Source organism: Epinephelus moara, chromosome 21 (assembly GCF_006386435.1).
Source record: "Epinephelus moara isolate mb chromosome 21, YSFRI_EMoa_1.0, whole genome shotgun sequence".
Classification (NCBI taxonomy): domain Eukaryota; kingdom Metazoa; phylum Chordata; class Actinopteri; order Perciformes; family Serranidae; genus Epinephelus; species Epinephelus moara.
In genome coordinates, this window is record NC_065526.1 from 20626352 (window position 1) to 20640865 (window position 14514).

Consider the following 14514-nt stretch of genomic DNA (forward strand, 5'->3'; position numbering starts at 1 on the left):
GCATCCTCCCATGACCCTCTACCACTGTGCCAAATTTCACATGGATTGACCAAGTCAGTGAGGAGAAAAACGTGGAACAGACACACACACAGAGTTTTCATCAATATATAGTAAGATTAGTCGTGGTAGTAGTTTTAGCAGTAGCAGTATCATCATCAGCAGTAGTAGTAGTAGTAGTTGCAGCAGGAGTCGTAGCAGTAGTAGTTTTAGCAGTTGCTGTAGAGGTTGTAGTCATAGGAGTAGTAGCAATGGTAGTCTTAGTTGCACAAGCAGTAGATGTAGCAGTAGCTATAGCAGTAGAATCATCAGCAGTAATAGTAGTTGAAGCAGTCATGGCAGTAGTTTAAGTAGTAGCAATAGTAGTCTTAGTAGTAACAGTAGTTTTAGCAGTAGCTGTAGAAGATGTAGTCATAGCAGGAATAGTGGTAGTTGTAGTTTTAGTAGTATAGTCATTTACTTAGCAGCTGTTAAAAGTGGGGCTAATCTGTATTACTTCATAAACTGCTGTATAGCCTCCTGTAATATATTTTATTTGCTGGTAATAATCTGTTTTAATCTGAATCTGTAAAGTAACTAAAGTTATCAAATAAATGTAGTGAAGCAAAAGCACAATTTATACAAGTACCCTTTGAGATGAAGTATAAAGTAACCTAAAATGGAATTAGTCAAAGTACTTAAGTACCTTAAAATTGTACTTAAGTACCCTGCAGTACCTGAGTACATGTACTTAGTTATATTCCACCAGTGCTCTCACCACAGGCAGCTGTTTTCAGAGAAACTTGGCTGTACACAACCTGCTCAGCACCAAACAGCAGACACTGTTAAAGTCTAACTAGTGAACTTGATGAAGCATTTAGCAGCTACAGAGATAAAGAGCTAAAAGTAGAGTAAATATTAACATTTATCAGGTGCACAGAAACATGACTCCAAGTTAATGCTAATGTTGCTTCATACCTGCTGAATGTGTAAACAGGCAACTGTAAGCTGACAAGTTCACCATATCAAAGTAAACAGTGTGTCAGTTTTGTGCTTACAGCTTGTTCCTGCTGCTCCTAAAGGATAACTTTGGTATTTTTCAACCTGGATCCTATTCTCTCATGTTTTTGTGTCTATGTGACGAATGGTAACAACAGTTTTCGAGGCTGGTGTGATACTGAGAAAGTGTGCCGCAGCTGTCAGCCACTTTGGGCATTTGTGCACTGTTTACATCCACTAAAAGTACTTTGTTTTCCACTGACAGGCTCCGAATGTTATTTTAAGTATCTAATAACATTATAGACCTTTTTACTGTTAGCAAACAGTATGCCTTTTTTGGTGGGCGGGGCTTAGCTGGAGGCAAAACAATTCTCCACAGACATTAGTTAGCGCTAGCTAGCAAGTTCTGTTGGTTTGTTTTAGACAATGGAGGAAGATGATGCGAATGGTGCGTTCAGAAATACTCATTCAGAGTGTCGAAGCGCACTCTGGCACAAACTGGACTGCTCGTAAATTTGGAGTGCTGTCTGAATGTGCCGTTCAGTTATCCAGAGCACTGCACTCTCGGAGTGGCAGAGCGCACTCTGGGCACTCTGTCTAGGGAGACAGAGCAGCAGAGCACTGAGTGGGGTGAATGTGCGTTTAACTTAACCGTTCATTAATTCATATAGAAATATAATGCTCTGTTTCTTCCAACAGGGCCCTCATTTTAGTGTAGAGCGTCAGACTGAATTTACGAACAAACCATGTCAGGTCACTCACTCTCTGGGACCGTGAGTGTTACTTGAATAAGTAAACACTGACCAACGGGACCAGACTGGCCGACCTGTATGCTCTCACTCAGTGGATGGATGATGTCACAGGAAGCTTTGTGGTTGATTACTATGCCAGTCTTACAATGGAGGACGACACTTGAACGGTTTCCTCCAGTTTGTTTTGCTATCGAAGCTAACTTTAGCTTAAGCTCTAAAAATTTAGCATTACAGAAAAATCCAATATTCCTCTTAATACCTCCCCAGTTTCTGATGAGGTGGACATGATAACCCTTAATACACATAACGTCATTCATCCCTACAACAGGAAATACTTTTTCCCTAACCTGATATGAAGTGTGCGCTGCACCTGCGCCTCCGTCCAGTCCTTTGATCTTATCACATTTAACCATTATTGTCTTTGATTTTGTTGACCGGCAGTGGCAGCTGGTAGCCTATGTGATAAACTTTAAGTTTTGAGCCATGACTCCTTCTATTTTGGCTCCCAATAACACAACAAGACGACATGTGAGGACTCCGATGTAGCCTACAGCCCTGTGGTGGAGAGTCGTGTTTTGCCGCCAACTAACAAAGTGACGTCTTTGTGATGTCGGCCCCAAAAAGGGTCTATGGAGAAGATCCCGACAGAGACAGACCTTTTTGTTAAAGAGTGAGATCCTCTATATTTAAGCAGAAACATCCCTGAAATTGCTATCTCCAAATGCACCAGACTCCGTTTAAATAAACAGTAATTTTAGCGTGTATAGAGTCAGCATGTTTTCACATCTAACTCTCAGAGCTGGTGATTGTTGGAACAAAGACGGCTTTTGTGAGTTATTTTATGTTGTTGTCAACTCTGAATCAAGTGTGTTTTACGATGATAAAATGACTGTTTATGTAAACGCAGTCTGGTGGGTTTGGTGGTAATGATTTGGGGGCTGTTTCTAGTTGAACAAAAAGGATCCTACTCTTTAACAAGAAAGTCTATCTCTGTAGGGATCCTTTCCATAATGTTGTCAGACACTTATAACAACAATCTGAGCCTGGCAAAAACAAACACTTTTAGTGGATGTAAATGGGCGTTACATTGCAGCTCGTTTCACTAAATACTGGACCAACTTCAAAAATGGTTGTTCCCATTCATCACTTAGACACAAAAACATGAGAAATAAGGTCCAGATTTAAAAATACCAAAGTTATCTTTTAAGTAGCTAAAAGTTAGTTGATCTAACTGCCATTTTTTGGAAGCGACCGATAACTAACACAATCTGCCGGCTCATTTAGGCCAAGTAAAACACTTTACCATTAGTCTGTTGACAGAAGACAAGCAACATTCCTCCATAAAAATGTGCTTTATTGTGACATGGCTGTAAGGAAATTAAAGGCAAAATGAAAGTATATTTTACAGTGAACTAACAGAACACAGTAACATTCGCTCTCATGACTTTTTGAGTTATTCGACCACATCAGGAACACACAGTGGAAACCTCAATCACACCAATCTTAAGTGATGATCTTTGGCCTTAAGTCATGAACCATATCATCGACTGAATTTAAGAAAACCTAAAAAAAAGTCATGACAAAATAGTTTCAATGAAGCTTTTTATTATAGACAGAAAGAAAACTGATGCTCAGGAGGACAACACGCTGCCGACACTCAAAGTAAACCAACACGAACCGACAAGTGGTTAAAAAAAAAAAAAAAAAAAAGTGAACAACCTCACCAAAAAAAGAGAAAGAAAAAAGAGCAGTGACTCAAGTGTTGTTGAACTTTGGTGTTAAATCAATACAAAATGATCAATGTGTAATTATGAGTGAGGTGATACACAAACTGTTAGGAAGCACACACACACACACACACACACACACACACACACACACAGACACACACGCACGCACATGCACACGCACACACGCACGCACGAACGACCCCTGATCCGAAAGACGAGACCTGACTGAGAATTCTTACCAAAAGGCAAGAGAGGGACGTTACAGATCTGAAAGGACGTGGAGAACGAAAGCTGGATACAATAGGCAATACGCTAACTTCTCAAACCAAATACTGACAAAAGGTAGGTAGAAAAATATCACAATGATACAAACGACATTTTCAGAGAAAGGTAATCATTGAGAGGTTAAGAAGAGTCGACCAAATGATTCTTATAAAAAAGGACATTGCACTGAAACCATCATCAGGAGCTGAACGCTCACCGCCAACACAAATGCTTATGCAAAAGAAAGATTTCAATAGGCCTGTCGGAGCAGCAGTAAAAAAAAAAATATATATATATTGGAAATAATGAAGTAGTGTAGGTCTTTTTAATAAAACACCATGACCCATAAACCAAGCAACAGAGCAAATAGTGGAGCGTACAATCCCTTGATGGCACCACCACAGCCTCACCATATATGCTCTAGTTCAGTGATTCCCAACCAGGGGTAGTTGTACCCTGTAGGGGGTACGTCTGCGGTTACCAGGGGGTACACGCATGGATGTATAGAGAAGCTGATATAGCTTTGGAGGCAGGGCCCTATTCGTTCCTATTAAAATTGCTCAGTGGCGCGAGAAGCCAAAAACTTGTGGGGTATAAAACTACCCAGATCTTCCGCAACACTGGGCTGATACAGCAAGTGCTCTAGAGAGGTTAGCAAGCTGAGCGGCTAACTTGAGATTAGCACTCCGCCAACTTGCATTAAGATAAAATAATTTAATCATCTCTTCTAGACTCTCCAAATGTTATCAGACCAAACGGATCAAATCCAGATAGTGAAACGAGTCGAGTTTTGACGTTAAAAAATAAAAATCTATCTACTACAGACGTCTTTCACAATCGGAGTCATTGGGAAAAAGTGTTTTTGGGCCCAGTGACATCATGTGACGCAACCAGAAGTCATAATACTATTTGGGCCATAGCGTTTAGTGATAGGTTGATATCGGACACCAAGATAGCTGCTATTCATTCCAATGGAGTTGTTCACCTGGTGTAAACGCCAAAAAGTTGACAAGCATGCAGGTTTACTTCTGCGGTATGTGGCCCACTGAATATGCACAATAGTGTATAGTTCCCGCTCAGCTCACTGACCTTACATTGTAAACGGATTTTTAAATCACTTTTGCAAAAATAAAACCACCATGGATCAAAAATTTATAATGGAAAGATAAACAATTGTCCTTGTTCAAAGTTCGGGGTGTCCTGTCAACAGTTTTAAGACGTCTCTTTTATAATGATGGTCTGGGGCACCCGATGGTTTAGTGGGCACAGCAGCCGTCTCATATACAAAGGCAATGTCCTTGCTGCAGGGGCCTCAGGTCCGATCTCAGCCTACAGCCCTTTGCTGGAAGTCATCTCCTATCTCTAAACCCTTTCATGCTGAAACTATTCTATCCAATAAAGCTAAGCAGCCAAAAAATGATCTGCGATGTAATGGTGGTCTGTGGGGAAAATGCTTTTTGGGTCGCAGGTTGTTGTTTTTTTGTCGCTGCAATACCGCAAATGGCCACTGGGAGAAATTGGCTGCAAGGCTGAGCGGCTTTTATTGGGGCCTAGTTTGCCCTCTACGAAGATTGGCTTCAAAGCCTGCCGCACTTCCTGGGGGCCTGGGTACATGAAAATATAGTGATGCAGCTCAACTAATTTAAAAAGATTTAAATAATCTGATAAGAAAATTTAAAAATACATATACCCATATATTGAGTCTGCTGAAACTTGAAAACAACATTCTACAAATGAGAGTAAGAAAAAAGTATGTAGCGAGCAGAGAACTCTACAACAGTTTAAAGTGACGTGTAAATGCTTAAAAGTAGCTAAAACTAATAAACAGTTCAACTAGTTAGCTTAATAAAAGTAGGTGGGACCAAGTTGTAGTTTTGTAAGTCGCATTTCAAGACAAGTCTGAAGTCCTAAACAACAGTATTAATATATTCACAAAAATAAAAAATGCTTTTTTAAAATTTGTATTTATTTGTTAACTATTTTGTTGGAACCCGTCCATAATTTGTGAACCACACACTTTACATACTGCAATTAATTTTTTGTGGATGACTACATAGTTTTTCTCCGCAAACGACTTTATCTTGGGTATAATTTTTTCCAACTGTCTCTCAGTAACACAACTTTTGCTCTTCATGGTTCTCTCTTGCAACTCATCTGGATTCTGTCGGATTTGTTCAAACAAAGTGGATCTGGGGAATTAAGAATCAACACTCTGGAAATGAAAAGAGCTGGTGTTCACTGAGTTCGGAAATAAAGGGAAATTAATTGTTTCATCGCACACTTTTAATTATCTTTGAGCTTGAGGGAAGGTGTTGAGTATGTTTAAGTCAAAAGGCTCGATTCTAAGAGAAGTCACAAGTCATTGGTGTTAAATAACCTGTTTCCATTACCACTTCTGGCAGTACTGCGTCAAACCACGCTGCGCCAACTTGTCTCTCCATTACCAGTTAGCATGGACCAAGCCAAGCCAGAGATGGACCTTCTCCGGATTAGGGCCAAAAGCCGGCCTGCCTGCCTCAAAGTGGGTAGCTGTGACTTCTCGCAGACCTCAGCCAATCCCTGACAACCTGCCTTCTACCCCTCAAAGTGTTGCTGGACTCTACTCATATCTGTCTGTGCAGGAGACCAGAGAGAAAGGCGTTTTTCAAAGTCAGCTCTCAGTATTTTTGTAGCTTTTTACTGGATCTCTGTGGTTCGGAGTTTAGTTTCCCTCCTATGTCCTGTTCTTACTTTAGATATCTGCTTTATTTTACTGACATATACTGCTGTATAGGAGTCATGTTAAGTTACAACTGATGAAAACCCAACATTTCCTTATTTTGCAGCTTCACAATAAAAGCTTTTACATAACAAAATAATACGGGACTTTTACTGTGAAGAATCTATCAGACATGAAATGTATTTATCACCAAATCAGGGGAACTTTGTTAGCAGCTTTTCTTCAATAAAAACAAGTCTACTAATAGCGCAGGGAGGAAGAGTAAAATCGGAATCAACCACAGTGAGATGTTGATGAAGAGCTGCAGACAACAGGCCCTTACTGCACCTCTGCAAACAGCTCACCTCCAACAGGTAAACTTTTCTCTGCTGTAAAATGTCATCAGTCATGACAAGCTGTCATCAGTTAAAGACACATCTTCAACAGGTATCCCTGCAGTAACTGAGATGTAAATCACTGCTGCGCTGGTCTGACTTGCCGAGTCAAACCAAACCAAGCCAAGCCAGCATGAGTATGGAAAAGGAGTGTCAGTCCAAGTCGAGCTGCGAGTCTTATTTGATTTAATTTTAGTCTAAAGTCATTGAATTTGTGACTCAAGTCCACACCTCTGGCTAAAAGTAATGGTTACAAAGCTAAACATCCAGCACTTGACCAAACTAAACCAAATATTGACAGTTGAAAAAATACTGTATCAATAATGTAAAGAAACTACATGAAAAAATATTGTGAATTGAGTTTAATAACATCCAGTTACTGAACGCATCTGGGACCTGACGGATGGTGTTGATGAAGGGGTGTGGGGGGTTAAAGAAAAGGTTGGGAACCACTGGTCTAGTACATACATGCACCTTCCTCACGCTCCATAAGAAAATACTAATGAGACGATGCTAAAACGTGTGGATGTAACGTTGGAATTAATGAAGAAACATTGCTTTGTGCCTCCACAGGCAGTAAGGCATCAATGCCATGGTGAGGTTCTTCACAGTCCTTTTGCAGTGCCCCAGTAGTGTTCCATTTAGAGCTGGCCCCTAACATCTGGAGGCTGTCTGGATGAGCCAGGACTGAGCACCCATCTGTAGGTTTGGAAGGCGTCCTCCTTTTCGTCCACAACACAAGCTGTTAACTATGGCAATGTAGTTCACTGTACAGGGTTGTTTGGCTGTTGCTGCGGAAATAGACCGAGCAACATTCAAGTTGTTTCAGTATTTTTCATTTTGAAAAGGAAAAAAAAAAAATCTAAAAAGACTAAGACTAAATTATATGTGTATGTCCGGTTTTTGGATCAAATCATATGAAAAAAAAAATGTTTGAAGGTTCATATGAACACGAAAAGTCACTGTGAGAACCAGGCCTGCCTTAACAAGTGCTCTAGACACCCAAACCAAACACTCCCCGCAAAAAAGGTTATTGCCATGGTAGCTCATGTTGCAGCATTCGGTTTGCGTGGCTCCTCTCAAACGTAGGCACTGAGGTGAAGAGCAGTTAAAATAAATCTGGGAAGATAAATACCACACAACGTCTCCACTGGTTTTACACCAGCGCTGGACCAAACCAGGAGAAAGTGGTGTGATTTTAACTCTGTCCAGACTCGATCCGACACTATCCTATATTCCCTAAAGACACTAACCTCATGAGAAAACATAAAAACATGGCACTCGACCCATTTGCTGTAAGATCCCAGCCTGTTTGAAACAACAAAAGGTATACCTTTGCAACTGTGTACAATTATGGAGAAAGATCATCTTATAAGGCTGCGTTCACACCAAATCACTCCTCCCATTCATTTCAGTGAGGGTAGTGTGTCTAAGCAGCAGCGGTGGGGCGGCAGCGGAGCGGCTGGAAAAGAAAAAACACAGCGGCCTGCGGCAAAAAGTTGAAGCAGATTCTGTTTTTGGAGAAACGCAACCAAATGGCAAGCTCCCATGGGCAATCGCACAACAGGAAATCAGACTGGAGAGATGCCCGCAGTTCACTGGAACAAGTTAAGTCTTTTTCTATAGTTAATAATTATAGTGAATAAAAGAACGTCGCAACATGAATCACAATTGTTAAAAAAAAAGCTGCAGTGAAATCAGGCATTTCCGGTCGCAACGATCCTAAAAGCAGCACAAAATCCTGGAAGGACTGAGTAATGATAACCACAAGGAGTTCAATCGATCTTTTAAGCCAGCATGAAAAAATGAGCGAAGACAAATACCCAGTCGATGACATGAGGAGATTCTCTCCATCCTCCAAAAGTGATGTTTGAGTGACATTCCCACTAGGGGCAGGGGAAAAAAAATCAATACAGCATTGGGTTGCGATATTTTGCATGGCAATATTGTGTCGATACACGGACGCCAAGCATCTTTTTTTAATGTATTAATTATTAATATTGCAAATACAAATCAATCTTTTCGTGGCCGACTACAATTGATTCATTTTGCAGCAAAAAAGAAGAAGATTGAAGTGAGATGGACAGACTGAAAACTTTATCGTGTTAGATAATTTCGATAAATTTTTCCTCTGTGGATAGTTTCAGTTGAAAAATGGTAATAAATCGCAATCTATCACAATATCACAAAACATTTAAAATCACAGTAATATCGTATTGTTACTTAAGTATCGTGATAATGTCGTATCATGGAGCCTCTGGTGATTCCCACCCCCGACTCCCACATCGCCACACAACCCTGCTGCTCATCGCTGGAGTTGGTGTGAATGCAGCCCAACACCTCTTCCTAACATACAGCGGGCGAGCGAGGAACTCTGACAGGGAGAGCGCGACAAAGTTTCAGGTATACTACAGGTGACATCAACATTCAGGGAGCCAAAATAATGGCTTGCTGTTGCTCTGAGTTTGGAGATGCACTAGGGACGTAATTTTTCTTTTGACAGTCCATCAACAGAAACCCATTAACTGGTATTTAACTAATTAATTTTGCAGTAAACAACGCAAAATATCATGAAATATAAGAGACCTTTCTTTTTAGTCTGGCATTCCAATGACTCTGTGAGCTTCAGTGCTGCATTTCAAAGTGCTATCCATGCAGAGGTGATGACATTTTAATGTTTTGCCTTTGATTTTATTTCCTGTTGGCTTTGCTGACGGACAGCCTGCTGGCAATGTTAACATGCTAAGACATAGCACCCACTGCCCACCCTCTGATCTCCACTGGTAAGCTAGCCCGGGCCGCTCTGCACTGTGCGCCACCCAGGTCAGGTGTGAGCTAGGTTAGCTAGCAGCACTGCTCATTTGCAACTACCACTGGAATGCCATCCCGGTGATGGATGACATCACTGCGACACGTTAAGCCACCCTCCAGTCTCCCCCAAAGTTGTCCCGGTGAGAATGTCGCTTCATTTTGAGCCACAGAATCCTTTTAGCATTGTTAACTAGCAAAACCAGGTGTGTTGACACTGCTAACGATGCTAACAGAGCTAACAGTGATGCCAAAGGGGTTTTGCAGCTTAAAATTGAACCGATTACTCACTGAAACAACCTAGGGGACACCATACGGTGGGCTCAATGTTTCCACAAAAATACTATTAGTTCGGGATGGTGTTACTAGCAGTAAACGAGTGGTGCAGCTAGCTAAAGTTAGTTCCCGCCCAACCCGGGCGGTGCAGAGCGGCTAGCTAACCAGTGGAGACTGAAGGGTGGGCAGCGAGAACTACATTTCTGCATGCTGATGCAGCTCGCTGGCTGTTTAGCCTATCAACCGACATGCGTAACCGGTCAAGAATATTCTCGGCGGTTAACAGATTATTCGCTGACATCCCTAAAGTGCACAAATCTGGGCGAGTATTGCTTGAACCAAGCAACACTTCACTTGGCCTGTATGCTGACGCACTGAGCAAATTAGGACTTCTTCATGACTAACCACTACAACAATTTGATGTTCACTCATTTGCATCGCGTCCAGTTAAGAAGAGGTGTAAGGGTGAAGCTGCACCACTCGTGTGCCCAAAAAAAAAGAAAAAAGAAAGAAAGAAAAAAAAAGATAAAATAGAACAAGAAAGCAGGTGGGCTAACAGCTAGCCACATGATAAGCACAACATGACAAACAAGGACCTCATAACATTAAAAACATACAACTATTTGTCAAAAGAATAAAACCTATAACGCTATACTTACAACTAAAGGTTTAACAGTTATAGCTGAACCCCTGTTAAAGATATGAAGCCTGTTAAAAAATAATTTTCTTATTTGGCAAATAATAACAAAATGAGATAAAGGGGGCGAAGACAGAAAATAAAATGGCACAATTTATCTGAGCTTTCAGATCAAACTATCAGAGAACTACTGTACTTGCAGATGGGGCATAAAGTTCACAATTGCAAACGTACTCCTTCGCCTAAAACAAAGTAAACTATTTCTACGTATAATGAAAGCAGAAAGAAACAAAGTCACATCTATATAATGGCACAAGCATACCGGGAGAGAAGAAAAAAAAAAGAAAAAAAAAAAGAATACTATGGAGACATTTACCCAGCGTTTGATAATCAAAAAAAGTAAAACTTTTATATCAAGATACTTCTGTGTCCACTTTAAAGCATATTGTGTGTGAAAAGACTGAAGTACTCTGGAAATATGCCATGTACAAAATATCTTCCCATATAAACAACATTCACACAAGGCACTTCATTCAGTAAGAAAAGAGAATCACAGTCCTTTCTACCACCAGAAACTGCCTGCATAGCAACAATACGAGGACAAAATCATTTCAGACTTTTGTGTGGTACCACAAAAGAAATTTCGGACAAAACCTTTTTTTTTTGGTTTTAAAATAAGCACTTCACCGAATAGTAAAACTTTGTTGGTTTGAAAATAAAGACCAGAGTTCACTCCTCTTAGCATTTTGTCCCCAGTATTATTAACTTAGGACACTCTGAGCGCTTTCTGGTGTGGTTTGTGTGAAACACAGTGCTCCTGGGATATTTAGTGTTTTATTTTTTTGTTTGTTTTAAATTTTCTGATGGCACTCAGAAGGCAGCCGTTCACCAGGAGATGAGAGCGGAGACGGGGTTAACATGACGGTTTCCACAGTGAGACTCCAAGGCGTCCCCTTGGGGCAGAGACAAGAGGGGCGCGTGTGGGAGGATCTGCCTGAGTCTGAGAGATGTGGCTGTAGGAGGGGGCAGAGATCGACAGAGAGGAGGATGGAGAGCACAGGCGGCCCTGTGGTGTGTCCTGCTACCTGCCTCTCAGATTCTGCAGGACTCCGTAAACCTCTTCTTCTTTGCTGAGTCCCTCAAAGAAAGGCAGCAGGTCCAGGAGCTCTGTGTCATTCATATCGTCAAACCAGGATTGGACAGGGACCTTCAGAGACGGGAAAACAACCTGTAGTTAGCTTTTATTTTAACACCAGCTACCGACAAGATTAACACCGTACTCAAACACGAAGAGAGAAACCCAAAACAGTATTTTTTTTTTTTTTTAAAGTGACTGAATCTCAGAGCAACTTGATCTACCTTAGTATGAAACATTAAAGGGAACGTTCAGATTTTTTGAAGTGGGGCTATACGAGGTATTTATCCATAGTGTATTACCCACGGTAGACAGCATGCCTCCAGTTTGGAGAAGCAGGCTGGGGTACTGACACAGAGGCTAAGCAATGTACTGCTGGGGACAAAGGCAGCAACAAATTGTACTTTAGCCACCTATAAAAATCAATATCAGTTAAGTGTACGCTATATGTAGGATGTTTTGTTGCCAATTTAACTTGCTTTCTGACAGCTCAGACGATCAGTGCTTTAGGAACTCACAGCATTTTCTGGGTGGAAAATATAAGAGGCGGGTGAATTGTCAACAATGATGACGTTGCTGAGTTCTCGTCCCAGCCGGCTGAGGTCTTTGACATAGTTCCCTCTGTGAAAAACGCAGGACTCTCTAAAGAGTCGCGCTCGAAATACGCCCCACTGGTCCAGCAGGTCTGCCACAGGGTCTGCATACTGTTCAAGTCAAACAAACACACAAACAACATGTCAGACTGCTACAAAAACAAATATCACACTGGATTTCACAGCTATACATCTTTGGAAAATGCACATAATAAATCAAACATTACAGCATGTCGTGTAAACACATTAAGATGCAAATCCTTCTGGTCACATGCCTCAACTAAAGCGCTAACAAAACAACTTGCAAATGCTACACTTTAATTACAAAGGAAGCAAAGGCTGTAACAGCTGTGTTTACCTGACAGGAAAAAAAGCCTCAGGAAAAACTACACTATGACACAACAAGCACTACTGACACCTAGCTTTAAACGCAGCACGAGGAACATCCAATCACTACTGAAACATCAGGCCCTTAATACAGTTATTGCTCTGTCTCATTCATAAAACTTACCCATGCATTATTGGCTAAGATGGAAAAGACGCAGATGGAGAGCGAAGCAGAGGAAGTGTGAAAATTCAGACAGCGAGAGCAGATGAAAAATACCAGAACAAGGAAATAGAAAATGTTGTTCCACGGTCACTGACTTGGAACTGAAACAGACATGAACGCAGAAAATGTCTCCGGGTCTGAACACACCTTGGCAAGACTGGCTGTAAAGAGCACACATTCAAACAGCTCTCCCATCTTTTGAAGAAACTCGTCCACGTGGGGTCGTTTCAGCACATATACCTGCAAGACACAACACAGGGTTTAGGTAGAGTAGGAGAAAAACAACATTCAGGATGTAACATGAATGTCAGACACATGAACGACTAAAAGTCTAGAACGCCTTCACAGTATTAAGACAGTATGATGTGGGGCTGCACGACATATCGTTTCAGCATCGACACGGCAATCTGTGCTTGTGCAATAGTCGCATCTCAGCTTGTGCGATGTCAAATAAGGCACATTAACTCAAACGGAACATATTACAACTTTTATTGCTGCTTGATACAAAAGTAAAAACCTACACGGTTCTTATTTTCCAAGCCCTTCCCCTTAAAGATAACTGCCATTTTCTAACATTAACTTCATCTATCAAGATTCGGGGTACAGTGTGACATTCACACTCGGCTGCAAACTGCCCCAGTGCATGCTGGAGGTCACGGTGTAATGAAGCCAACAGAACCGCATCATCTGTAAAAATTAGAGATGCAATTTTGAGGACCCCAAACCGGACCCCTTCCTCCTCCCGGCTGCGCTTTGAAATCCTTTCCATGAAAATCACAAACAGGATCGGTGACAAGGGATGTTGTGCTAGTGTTTGCTTCAGAAAAATTCCTGCTACTTATTTTTTGCATTATCAAAAAACTCCAGCTTGGTGACCAACATCTCTATAAGGCATCATTGTCACTCAGTTTAGGTGCCCTCCTCCTCCTCTCTTTGCTCAGCGGTTGCCACCCAGTGCAAGTAATCATGAATAGGCCAACCAGGATACACACAGCCTATCCTGGATTACTTGAACTGGATCACAGCCATTCTCTCCAGGATCTTCACACAGGAACAAAGTGTAACTCGTGCTTCTAACAAACAAAAGGAAATGTCTTTTTGTGGTGTGTGTACAATACCTGATGAACGGTACCATCGATCTCCACTGGAACAATAAAATCTGCATTGCTGATGGGCTGTGAGAGGAAACACAACAGCATTATCAGAGTCATCCAAACTGTTGGTGCAGTACCACAAGTGATCAGCAGAGGTCCTGCAAGGAACGCTAAAACTCTGCAATTCACAGACTGTCAAATCTCTGGAAGGAAGAAGAAAATTATCAGTCTCTTTTTTGCCAAGACAAATCCTCCTTGTTGTCCCCCCTCCTTCTGCAAACTCACTAATGATCTAACTTGACAGGCAACGAGGTGGTCGCCCTCAGACTGGCTCTGGACAGTGAGTACGAAGAGGGATAAACAGGAAGAGGAGCAGAATGAGGTCTACACACATCATGTTTTGGACTGTCACAAAAACAGCCACTGCAGGATACTACTACTGCACTTTAGACAACTTTCTACATGTGACAATGCTTGTTCAAGCTTAAAGGGACAGTTTGGATTTTTTGAAGTGGGGTTGTATGAGGTACTTAACCATAGTCAGTGTATTACCTACAGATTTACATACATTTAGATACATTTACACAGAGATCACGCTGTAGGGCCG

The 14514-nt window shown here is 41.4% G+C and overlaps 1 protein-coding gene across 2 annotated transcripts in view; it reads right to left on the bottom strand.

The window, feature by feature from the left end:
* Positions 1-7165: 7165 nt before the first annotated feature.
* The window catches only part of LOC126408869 (CTD small phosphatase-like protein), a 28809-nt gene continuing 21460 nt past the window's right edge, over positions 7166-14514 (bottom strand). For both annotated transcript variants that reach the window (XM_050074611.1, XM_050074612.1), the window contains 4 exons: positions 13932-13988; positions 12961-13053; positions 12189-12374; positions 7166-11742 (listed from right to left, as the gene is read on the bottom strand). In XM_050074611.1, the coding sequence (XP_049930568.1) occupies positions 11617-11742; positions 12189-12374; positions 12961-13053; positions 13932-13988 (462 nt within the window). In that variant the 3' untranslated portion in view covers positions 7166-11616. The remainder of the gene's footprint in view (positions 11743-12188; positions 12375-12960; positions 13054-13931; positions 13989-14514) is intronic.